Source organism: Diplotaxodon limnothrissa, linkage group LG7 (assembly GCF_057381915.1).
Source record: "Diplotaxodon limnothrissa isolate DT_005_m linkage group LG7, D_limnothrissa_male_GT1.1, whole genome shotgun sequence".
In the NCBI taxonomy this organism is placed as follows: domain Eukaryota; kingdom Metazoa; phylum Chordata; class Actinopteri; order Cichliformes; family Cichlidae; genus Diplotaxodon; species Diplotaxodon limnothrissa.
Window position 1 is genome coordinate 64,284,155 of NC_140602.1, and position 12,598 is coordinate 64,296,752.

Consider the following 12,598-nt stretch of genomic DNA (forward strand, 5'->3'; position numbering starts at 1 on the left):
CGGAGTCTGGACACTGGTGGTGGAGATAAAGACGGAGGCTTGAATGGAGCCTGAGTAATGATAGGCGGTGATGGGGAGTGGGTGGGTTGCACGAAGGCGTCTGCAAAGGAGAATGACAGATGCGAACTAAGACTTAAAGTGCTTCGTGTGACCTGAGACACGAAGAAGATGATTGGACAGGACCAGTGATGTCATAAACAGGTTGACAGCGTGAACAAGTGGAAGTGACGTGAAGAACAGACTGGGAGCAGACAGACATCATAGATCTACCTTACTGAACTTATGTATAAGCTTCATAACAGTTTCAGTCCACCTTCAATGCTCCTGACTTTGCTTCCCTGGCCTCTCCTATGCTAAAAAAATTAATTCATTAAAAATATATATATTAACACTAGTACTACTACTAATAATAATAATAATAAATAACAATAACAGCAGTTACTGTTAAGCTTTGCCTGGCAGTGTGCAATATATCAAATATGCCTGGAAAAAATATATACTGTATATTTCATGTATAATATATATCTTGGCTCTGTATGATGTTGCTGAGAGCAGATATTCCCAATATGATCATCTTAGACCTGCAGCTGTATCAATGAGCTTGGAGCTCCATCCACTTACTGTTTAAATCGTTTGTGGAGGCAGCATCCACAAACTCGGCTTAAAGCCAAAGGATTGTATTTTGAACTCTGAGACTTCCACAGAGTCCAGCATTAACAATTTGGAATTGGAAATGAGCAAAGTGCATCGAATTTCAGTTTTAATTTATTCTAAGCAAAGCTTTAATAAAATTTAATCCACATCTGAAAAACTGAACAGTGAAAGTTTTGTTCAGAACGAAGATTAATTCTTTTATGGTGTAAATATGTTTCATAGAATTTTGATATTTAATAAATATCACACATGTCTACAATGACAACATTGCATAGGCTCAATATGATTTACTGAATGCAGTTATTTTGAATATTATTTGGATATTTGAATATTTTATGAGATGTAACAATAAGGAACACTTCCTCCAAACTATATAAAAGCATGTATCACATTTTTATTTTTAGTAGGTGGGATTTCTTTGGTATACATACATTCCATCTACATCACAATCAACAGCAGTACAACTAACTACAAATGCTACTCTTTGGTCAGCAATTCACAGAGTGCAGCATTACAATGTTATGTCTTCTGTTCAGTACAGTAAAAAAAATGGCATTTATTGTTGCCAAGTCATCATCATAAATTTTTTATGTTCCAGAAACTAAACTAGCAGGCAGAACACACAGCGCGAGAATGGATGAGATCATGACGCTGCACAGAGGGAGACACAAACAATATATACACACCCAAGAGGGAGTCAGGGCAAAGATCTCAACCTCAGACTATTAAATAAATCCAAACCAAAAGTCCAAAACGCTGGGTAGAAGACGCAGGATCATGACAGTAACAGTAAGTATGTTTCAGCAACTGCAAATGCTAGACTTGATCAACAATTACTTTTTACTGTTCAATACAGTAAAAAACTGTCTTATAATACTGATCACTTATGGATCCTCTTATTGTTGCTCAGGGCCTCTGTGAGTTTGGTTTGCATGATCTCCTTAGTTGAGTAGAACGGCAGCTCCAAGGTCGAGATGCACGTGTGTGTCTGAGGATAGTACTGGTCATAGGAGAGGTCCTCGACTTCTTTAACTTTGACTTGCATCTTGATTTTGTCCATACTGAGAATAGGCACCCGGTCAAATCCTGTCACAAACCCTAGAAGAGGAAAAAAGCAGAAATCGATGAATGTCGTGGAAAAAGTGGAAGTCACTGAGTTTTATTTTGTGGATAACATTATGGCCTGATAGCCCTCTGAAGTCACACTGTCAGTTCATTCATGACTGCTCATCCACCTCAGCAGTTCATCAAATACTTTTTCCTACTAAAGACCAGATACCAAATGCACAAATTAGGAAATGTAAAAACATTCTGGAAACAAATGAACTCAGCTCATAAAACACGAATATTTTACTTTATTAAATCCTTGCAATTTGTGGCTTTACAAGATTAGCACTCATTGTTTTATATGATCAACTCAAATACTTACAAAGGAAAGCTTTCTTCTGGTTCTCAGTCAGTTCATCAAAAACCTCCCAAAACATCTGTATGGTGGGATGGTCTGCGCTGTATTCACCTTCATAATGTGTGTTCTAATCGTAGTGAAAGAGGCTGTTAGATATACTAAAGATAATTTAAACTATAATAGAACTGCAGACAAATTACAGCAGTTTACCTGTTTCAGCTTTTCCCAGTCACTGAAGTCTTTGCCCACCATCACTTCTTGCAGCTCCTTTGGCCTGAAGAGTTTCACCAAATCCCGCTCACACACCAGGAAGAAGCCTCTCTTGAACTCCTGAAACACATTCTCCACTGATGTGTTGAAGGCATGATTCACGTAGGCATCCACAAACTCCTTCCTGTTTGGCAGATAAAAGCAGTGATTAAAAGAAACACATCCACACTTTGGTCAAATCATGAACTGTTCTGTTCCATTTTGTTTAAAGAGTGGTCGCTTTATATCTCTGCCATGGACATTTCCCATTAATTACTTGCCAATAAACATGCAAACTTGTGGTGTATCTCAAGGATATCAGGGCTCTAGACTAACTTGTTGCCATGGGCACACCGGCACAAAAGTTAGGCGCACTCAAATTTTTCAACCGCCATCGCTTAACACATGTGCATCTTTTTGGGGGGGAAATTGCAGTCCATACATATAATATTCATTTCTAAATTATTAACTTACAATCTTGTGCTTAAAGTGCTTTGTCAATATTGTAGAAAATGTTAAACGTAATCATTATCTCGGCCTCCTCTGATGACCTGTTTGCTGTTGCATGCTGCTGAAAGGCAGTGGGGAGAGGGGACACTTGGGCATTTATCGCAGCATATAATGTGTTTTCTGGATACACTGTGCTTTTTCAGCATTCAAAGATTGGTGGCACCGTGTCAGAGCACTGGCTATGAATTTCAGACGGATCAGGCCTTAACTTAACAAAAAAGTTATCAATAGTTCTTTTCATCTTTTCTTATTACCCAGAGCTACATCCACTTCTGTCGGGCCTAGGCTGCTCACTAGGGCTGGGTATCATCACTGATTTCTATAATCCATTCGATTCCAGTTCTCAAAGTCCTGATTCGGTTCAATTTAGCCTCAGACAGTCAGAAATATTATAATTCTGATCATTTATCAGTACTGATACATGTGAAACTTCATCAGAATTGTGAACATCACAGCAGATGCCTTTGTGTCAAAGTAACTGAGAATAAAACACCGAAAAACATGAAGGAAATTTTTCTGGCCTGGCTTTTTATATCAGATAACTTTAAAAACATTCTGCAACATTCTGTAATTTTGCATAATTTTAAAAAGTTTACATTTCTTCAGTATTGAACAACAGAAAAAACAAAAGGCTTTCTTGTCCGAGGTCATTTAAGTGAAAAAAAGAAAAAGAAAAGAAAAAGACAGCAGCCACAGCGCTGTAAACAACGGTAGACTGGTGGGTAATAAGCGAATGAATAATACAGAAAACAGAGATTTGAGACGGGAAACTGTTCTTGAAGTACAGAGAGAGATAGAGAGAGAGCTAGCTGTGCATGAAGTGTGATTTTAATAGTCGTGGAAGCAAAACAGCAAAATTCATGAGGACATTGATCAAATGTGAAGCGCAGTTTGCTGCTTCTTTTGCTGCTGGCTCGGCGAATTTTGGTTGGATAGACAAAACCTGCAGCTCAGAATCAGCGCAAAAAGACATAAAAACAGAGCAGACCCGACGCATTAGAATCGGTGAGCTCCGACAGCGTGTCCGTCTACGGGCCGTCGGGTGAGAAAGCCGAGAAAGACAAAGCTGATTCTGATGCGTCGGGTCCGTTCTGTGTTTACGTCTTTGTGTGGAATCCGTGTACCTGCTCTCATTTGCTGTGTGGTAGTTGTTGAAATAGTTTTGTGAGCTTTAATCTGAGAATCTGGCGTTTCTGGCAAAACACAGTTATATTTAAAAGTCAATTCAGGATTTAATGAATCGATATCGCTTTATTCAAACTACTCACCTCCCACTTCCACCTGCACTTTCAACTGGACCAAGGCCAATCAGAGAGGTCCCGACCCCTGACTATCTCTGATTGGTTTAGTGACCACATGGACAGTTGCAGAGATTTTTTTTTTTTTTTGGTTACCTGAACAGTGCGACCAAATATTTTTTTAGGCGCACCACTGAAAAAATTTGCTCGCATTTGCGACCAAATTGGTCGCACTCTAGAGCCCTGGATATACACCGAGTCTTGGTACTTTTTCTAATTAAATGCTTCTGCTTGGTCACAAAACAGTTTAATGTATGTTTCTTTGCAGATGACATCCAGTTATAGCTTTCTGTCAGCTCCATTGTCACTGTCACTGTTGGTAGAGTCGTTAGATATTATGTGATGGCTTGTTATTATCTCTAGCTTCTCTTTGGCAGGACAATACTATATTTGGTTTTAAAACGCATGTTATGAAAAAATGCTGCCATTGTCCTCACTTATTTTGACTTGTCACCAACTTTTCAGGACCTTCAGGATCAAGGTCAATGTCCTTTCCATCCCAGTTGATCTGTTGGGGAAAAATAGATATTATTGATTAAAGAAGCGAGTTGATATCAAAGCCGTTTTTGACTTAAAGTTGTGTTAAACACCTACCGAAAAATACATGTCCAGGTTTTCCAAGTCATCATCTTTGTAGTCCTCCAGGATGTACTGCAGACTCCTTTAAACACAAAATACTTTGAGATGATTTGTGGAACCAACCAGCACCTAACACTACAAATATTTGCGCAATACAGCAAATACAAGGGAACTTTCTCCCTTACTCTCCAACACTTGTGTTGAATTCTATCAAATCCTCCAGTGAAGGCCTTACACCGAGCAGCTTCTTGAACAGCACCAGTGGGAAGGGTAAGTGGATGATGCACTGGTTGTACAAGGCCAATCCACACAGAACTCCGAACAGGAAGAAACGCTGGTCTTCCTGAGTTGCCTGATGCTGACAGTAGAGACATTTGAAATTGTTTTCTTGAATTAAGGAATAATAAATCAGCAATCACAATTGTTAAATAGTTTTTGAAGTCAGTTTCGGTCTATTTAAATTATATTTTTAGTAACTTAGTAACTCTTACTTTTGAGGAGAACCATGCCATTGTTTCAGAGTCATTGAACATGAACATCCCAGATTCAGCTGAGATCAAGTCATGAAAGACTTCATAAAAAAAGTCTTTCCTGTAGACGTCATCGATCATTTCATCAAACAAGACCTACAAGACAAAATTATAAAAAGTAAACAAAATTTGTTGTATGCCAAAATATTGTTTATGTAACAATGTGTACACAACAATGCAAACATTTTGAGTTGGCTTGTGCCTTGTTGTTTTTACCCTAAGTGGCTTCTTGTAGTCTGTGTCACAAGCATCCGCCAGTTGTTCAAAGGTGTCTTCCAAAATGGTTGCTCGCCTCAGGTCCAGTAAAAATACATCTTCATCGTAATCATCAAAAATACCCCAGTAGTCAGAGAAATTATCCAAGTCGTAACTCATCTGCATTGAATGGGAAAAAAAGTTCAAGATTCAACATGTTTTTGTTTTGCCTACCTGATTACTTACTTTAAAGTGTATTTTAAACAGAGTATTGTATCACACCAAATTCATATAAGGATGTCATTTACCAGCTTGGTGTATTCAGAATAAGAGTCAAAAACCAATTTTTTTGATTGCAGGTCCATCACAATTGGGAAGTCACAAAGGAGAAGTGGCTCAGCTTTGGCATTCTAAACACAGAAAAGAAAACATACAGTTCTTTTGAGTTTAATAATGCAATTGTTAGCAATGCAGACATTTTCAGTTGGAACCACTCATTTTTTATGATATGTTACATGCTGTAATGTGATTGTCATGATTTGGCTGTGCAGCAGGCAGGAAAGGACCCAAATGCAGACTCACGGAGGCGAAAGTAGACTCAGACACAGCTTTTTTTGCTAAATGGCAAAACAACACAAAACTAGACTGGAAAATTATATAAACCGGGCACACGGGGACACGCACAACCATGAGGGACATAAATACACAGGAGGATAACGAGAGAAGTAAGAACACACGGGGAATACAGCTGACACGAATGAACCTGACGCCACAGGGGAAGCACAACTAGACACACAGAACATGGAAATACGAGACTTTCACAATAAAACAGGAAATGTAGAAACATCACACAGGAGCCGACAGGAGGGAGCATGAGAGGGAGAGAGAGAGAGGAGACGAGAGAGACAAGACACAAAGGGCGACACAATATCCAAACATGACATGGTGACTGGGAGGACACAACACTCAGAGAAACGAGAAGGTCTAGGGAGACAGATAAACACAATAGATGGAGAAAATATGGAATGACACACAAGGATGGGAACACAGGCACAGAAGAGGGAAATAAGGCACAAAGACTAACACACATAAACACATACTGAACAAAAGCTAACAGAATAAACTCAGGGAACCATAACACAAAATGTCATAAAAACAGAAGAAACTCAGAATGCTGGGACCCAGAACCATGACAGTGACGGTAAATATAATGTCAGGCTGCATAATGGGATGTTAATATGAACAGATGGTGAAGAGTCAATGAATGATCGCACCCAAGGCAAATGACAAAAGAAAAAAAGAGAAAACAGCCATCACAAAAGCAGACCCAAACACATGACAGACACATCGCTTTAGCCTAAAACAGAAACAAAAGGCAGGGTTTTGTTTTGTTTACCCCGTTTTCTGAACGTAAATGCCACTGGTCCAGATCCTCATTAAGAAATGCTTCATCCAACAATAAATAAAAACTGCTCTCCGGTATCCTTCGAGATTCCGCAACCCTGCTGTTGGCCTTTAAAAGAAAAATTTTACTTACAATTTATTTTTGTTTTCAGGTTAAAAAAAGAGGCATTAAGGCTTAAGAAGGAGTAAAATGACTGGTTTAAGATAATAACACTGACGTTGTACATGTATTTGAGGACTAGCAGCAGATTTCTGACCCCGGAGTTGCGGGGAACAGGCACAAAGGACAGGATTTCTGAGAGTGCCTGCTTCCACACGTTAATGTGTCGAATCATGGTGGAGTGCGACAGAGAGGACCACCAGTCGCCTGAAGAAAACAATAACGTTAGCAAAAGTAAAAACAGCAGATAGAAGGGCTTTAAAATTTCCATGTATAATAGCGGTGGTGGGTATAGGCAACATACCCATAATCTGGAGGCTTTCATTCGACAACCTTGTTACTGCATTGGCTACCGCCACAGCGAGCTTTATTCTCTGTTGCCGTGTGTGTTTCAGGACTGTGTGCAGAAGCTCAATGAGAAGAAGGTAGATTCTCAACCCCTCCACTCCCAGTGGTTTCTGATCGAGGGAAGGAAGCAGGCGTAGCACTGCAGCCTCGATCTGTTAGTTTGGCAAGGATTGCAAGGATCACTCAGCAGCAGGTAGATCAAAGGTGGACTGTTTTTGTGCAGGGTGGCGTTCAGAGGAAAAATGTTCGGATTATTTAGGTATCTTATAAAAACCAGGATTCTTACCTTGTCACTTAGAGTGTATCCAGTTACTATTAGCAAATATCCCCTAAATGAGTCATATGCAAGTGTTTTTTTAAAGGCGACTGTGCCTGTTCAATATGTGGCCACAGATAACAAGTACATTACAATAATATATACAATATATGAAATGATAATCATGTGTCTGCTTGATTAAGCTATATCAGGTTTTAGACTGTCTCAGTGATACAAATGGGTAGAAACTAGAAGACAGTCTAGACTGAGGCTTTGTTTTAGAGTTATAATTACATGTGAGTGTCTGAGATAGTCTGAGTTTTGTACATACTGCAACAGTCAAAATAACAATTGAAATACTCCCCTCCCCCCCTCCAAGTATAAAAAGGATCAAATGAATGATTGTCAACATAGACATAAAAACAAGGAGTCATGAGTCTTGACATTTCTCAAATTATTGGAAAGATTATTTATAAAAACAAAAACAGAGCCTTTTCCTACAGATTACATGTATTCTAGTAACATACCTCTGCAAGAACATTGTCTTTCTTTGCCAAATTTTTGAAAGCATGCCGTGCATGTTTCATGTTCAAACCGGGGTACTTTGGTGAAGTTTGGAAATGTTTATCACCGCTAAGAACACAAAGAAAAAAGTCCACATTAAAGCGTTTCTTCTTCTGCATCAGCAAATATATATAGCAGCAAAAACATTACCGCGATCACCCAGTTAAGTTAAGAGCATGTTCACATTTGCTAATTAATTAACTTTTAACACTGATAGGAATATCATTAGTTTGGCTGCTATTTTGACATCAACCAATGTACCAGACAAACCCACACTGTGTCCTCTTATTCATGCTAATAAGAATCATCGATATCATTACAAATTAGCACAGAATAGCCATAAATGGCAACGCTAAATTTCTCAAGCCAAAACCTATTAGACCTACCACCGACAACCTGCCATGACATGGACATTAACTCTGTATTTACCTTTTTTCAAGGAAACTTTTATTCAGATAGGATGCAGAGGAAAATGCCTCCATGATTTCCCTGTGAAGATTTAATGTTTTCATTCAATTGCAGAAAAAAAAACTTGCTTTCAAACGAATAATTTGAGTCACAAAAGCCATAAATCACCAGGCAAACCAACAAGCTGTGACTGCCAGTGCATCATACTTACTGTTTAATCTTTTTCCATGACTTTAAATCACATTCAGAGATCCATTTGTCAACCATGTTATCAAGACAGTGTTGTGATGCTATGTCACAGTCTGTGATTGAACCCTCGTCAATGTCCTGTGAAGGAAAGCAGTGACTGTTTACATATTCACACATATTCGCACCTCCTCCCATCACTTAATGTGTTAGTGTCAGTACCTCATCAGACCAGCATGTTGCAAATGAACAGTTTTCTCCTGCAAAGATGTTTCTGATTTTGGGCCCATTGGTGCCTTAAATGATAAGTAAACACGTCACTTCTTTCATAGATAAATTAATTGCATCCTCAATTTGTTTATTATCAGAGGTGTAGTTACCCTGTGGCAGTCGAACAGGCAGCGGCACAGATGGATTACTCTCCTCTCGATGTCCCAGCTGCCCTTGATCCCCACAACCAAAGGAGTAGACCCTCTTGGATTCAGTCAGCACTAAAGTGTGATTCCTGTGTAGATGATAATATACAAAATATTTAGACCTCAAACCCACACATACACTTTACTAACTGCTTTACTTTAAGCATTTTTTATTTAAGATGCTTGATGTTGTCTCTGATATCTGTTAGTCTCTTCAGTGATAATATAATAACTTAAGGTGTTTTTACATTAGCATGCTCATGTAACTGTATAACCAGTGATCTTTAAATTAATCTATTAAATTTTTTTAAACTCTATATAAAAAATGTATTCTAAAAGAATTGTGATACATTTAAAATGTATAATTGCTTCACATATAATTGCTCCTTTGTCCCACACGCCATCAAACTCTTTAACTCCTCTCTGGAGGGGAGAGGGAGGGGAAACAGGAGGACAAAGGAGGGGGGAACAACTAAGCTGTAGTGCCTCTTCACCTCACTGTACAATACCTTGTGCAATACTTTTTGTAAATAGTCAACAGTGCAATAGACTCAATACTTGAAATGTGCAATTCACTTGTATTTTTATTTTTATTCCTATTTATTCTATTTATCCCCTTCGTATATTTTATTTATATTTGTCTCTGTTGTGTGTGTGTGTGTGTGTGTGTGTGTGTGTGTGTGTGTGTGTGTGTGTGTGTGTGTGTGTGTATATATATCATTCTGTAACTCTGTAACTTCTGTCAGTGCTGTGCTTTTTGGAAATCGAATTTCCCAGAGGAACCCACCCGAGGGATTAATAAAGTTCTATCTTATCTTATCTTATCTTATCTTACATGGATGTGAAAGCTGAGAAAAATAAACAAAGAAACATTCCTTGTTAAAGCTGAAAAAAATTAGATCATGAATTAAACAGTATGTGTGTCGTACCTTCCACATGCAATCTTGGTGACCTTTGCCCCCCAGAGCTCTGCAACAAGTCGAGGACGCAGTTCGTTGCGTAGTGAGTTGTGACCGAGCTGTCCGTGTTGACCGGAGCCAAATGTAAACACTGCCCCATGCTGAGGAGCCAAACACACAACCACAGTGTAAAGTCCCACAGCCATTTACTTTTACATGACAACTATTTTAATATGTTTGCAAAAAATAAAGAATTAAGTTGCTTTTAAAATTTGTGTCCCAGTGGTAAGTACGGCATCAAAATCAAACTCCACAGAGCTTTTCATTCTCTTTCAGCTTTCTTTTTTCATGTTTAGAACTTGTAACTTCTATAGGAAGATGTTTTTGAGACAACATTCAAAATCCTTTTTTTTTGCATTCCTTGAATAATTTCATTTTTTTTTTTGTTTAAATCCACACTCTTTACAATAATATATTAGTAAGAAAGGAGAGCATCAAAATGCTCCAGTTGTCTAACCTTTGTCAAAATGGCCGTGTGGTCCTGTCCACAGGAAATGCGCTGAGCTTTCTTCATATTCAAACACTGAACAGGAGCTGGTGTGTGTCTGTCTATAAGGAAAAGGATTGTCAGTGTTATTATGTTACCAGATTATAATGCTCATTAACATACAATAAAGTTAGGACATTTATTGTAAAGCCACAGTACCTTTTGTGTCTCCCAGCCCGAGCTGTCCACAGTCATTTCTCCCCCAGCTGAAAACACCTCCAGAGACAGAGAGGGCGAAACTCTGGTCTCCTCCTGCAGCGACCTGGATCAGGGGGATCGCTGACAGTGATGGCACATGTTGAGGTGATCTGCAGACAGACTTTCTCGTACCCAGACCCAGCTGGCCCCTGCAGTCCTGACCCCACGTATACAGCTGACCATCTGTGGGAGAATCAGCTTGTCTCTGTGAAACACTCTCACTCCTGATATCTTCAACTTTTACTCAGAGTTTATGTTTAATGTCATGACATAGACCCTGTGTGGACAATTAGTAAGGCAACCAAACGTGTTTCGTATAAATGTAAGTTGGATGGACTGACTCTGTCTAAATTATTTGAGTTTTTCATTTACATTTGTAGCAGTTTATTGCAGAACTGTACTGTACCTTTGGTCAGTGCAACCGAGTGCTGACTCCCACAAGCAACCTGAGAAACCTGCTTGTTAGAAAAAGCTTCCAGTGGCCTGAAAGAGAAGGAACAGGAAACAGAAGAAAAATCCAAATAAACAGGCTACACACTGCGGGGTTAAAGGCCTAATCATAACAGCCATAATAAATCATTTTGCACATTTCTATTGCCAGTCTATGGAACATACTTTTTTTCTTAACGTGGTACTAATACTCCTTCTCATAGGACCAATAAAAACAACAACAACAACAATAATAATAAATGTTTGCACATCTGTATCTGTTACCTGGGAGTGAAAGGTGGGTGTCTGGTGTCCACACAGAGAACTTTGCCGCTCACAGACAGCAGTGCGACCACATCATCGCCACAACTCACAGCCTCTATCTTCTCTTTGTGTTTCACAAACTCTGCAGATTCACAAGCCACAAACACAGCAGGCGTGAGTGGACACAGTTCGGTTAAATGTAGAGAGTGAACTTGTTAGTGACACCGATACTCACTCTGCCTGCCTCTCGCTCTTCTCCCATCCTTGCTCTCGTTTGTGCGGATAATGAACGCGTTTCCATTACTTTTAACGAAAGCCAGCACGTTTCGACCTGCCGACAGATCCGCGATGTGATGGCTGATGTTTAAGTAATGAACTCCATCATCAGTGGTCGTGCTGTCGGTACCGGAGCCGTCTTTCACGTAAAACCCGCGCTGACAGTCCTCTCCCCAGGAAAACATGTTGTCGTGTGTTTAGGGGCAACAGCTGATCCTCACTGTGTCACTCTGCAGTCTGTCAACAAGAAACGAAACTTAAACTTAAGCATGCCGCTGAACAGCATGAGGCAACAAAATCACAACAGTCGGGAACACGATAGTGAAACTGATAACAGATAATCATATGAGACAACAAACACCAGCGCAAGACGATTGCGCTGTTTTTCAGATCCATGAGTAATATTGATGGTATTAATGTGGCAACGGTAATGTTTATAGCTTTTATCCCCAATGTTCCATTCCATTCAATTCAATTTTACTTTTTGTAGGGCAAAATTACAACAGCAGTCAACTCAAGTTCCCTTTTGAATGACAGCAGGAGAGAAAATGGAGAGAACCCCCCAAATAGACCAACAACGCTGAGACAGAGGAAAAAAACTATGGCGGAGAGCTGACATTTCATTATCACCAATGATTAAATACTTGGATTACCACAATATGATGTAAGCTGGTATGTTTTGATCAGTGGTTTGAATTTCATTTAAGTTAGATTAATTATATTGTTGACAAAAGAGAAAGCTGATGATAATGAAAACTAAATCAGTTAAAATGTTGAGAGGGTCAGCAGATACATGCGCTTTGACACTGATGAAGCAAAGTGT

The 12,598-nt window shown here is 39.2% G+C and overlaps 1 protein-coding gene across 2 annotated transcripts; it reads right to left on the reverse strand.

Moving 5' to 3' along the window:
* Positions 1-1,534: 1,534 nt before the first annotated feature.
* Positions 1,535-11,998, reverse strand: LOC146629546 (putative E3 ubiquitin-protein ligase HERC3). 2 transcript variants are annotated; one of them, XM_085360131.1, is made up of 23 exons: positions 11,735-11,998; positions 11,521-11,641; positions 11,213-11,289; positions 10,768-10,989; positions 10,579-10,670; positions 10,092-10,222; positions 9,127-9,251; positions 8,969-9,042; positions 8,772-8,887; positions 8,582-8,641; positions 8,116-8,221; positions 7,289-7,484; positions 7,043-7,191; positions 6,817-6,933; positions 5,729-5,830; positions 5,442-5,600; positions 5,187-5,321; positions 4,881-5,047; positions 4,711-4,777; positions 4,554-4,624; positions 2,270-2,453; positions 2,084-2,186; positions 1,535-1,752 (listed from the first exon to the last, which is right to left on the reverse strand). In XM_085360131.1, exons 1-23 carry the CDS (start codon positions 11,958-11,960, stop codon positions 1,535-1,537), a joined length of 3,018 nt encoding a protein of 1,005 aa, XP_085216257.1. In that variant the 5' UTR covers positions 11,961-11,998. The 2 variants fall into 2 exon arrangements, with proteins under 2 accessions (XP_085216257.1, XP_085216255.1); XM_085360129.1 differs by having other exon boundaries at positions 4,881-5,053.
* Between the last annotated feature and the right edge of the window lie 600 nt (positions 11,999-12,598).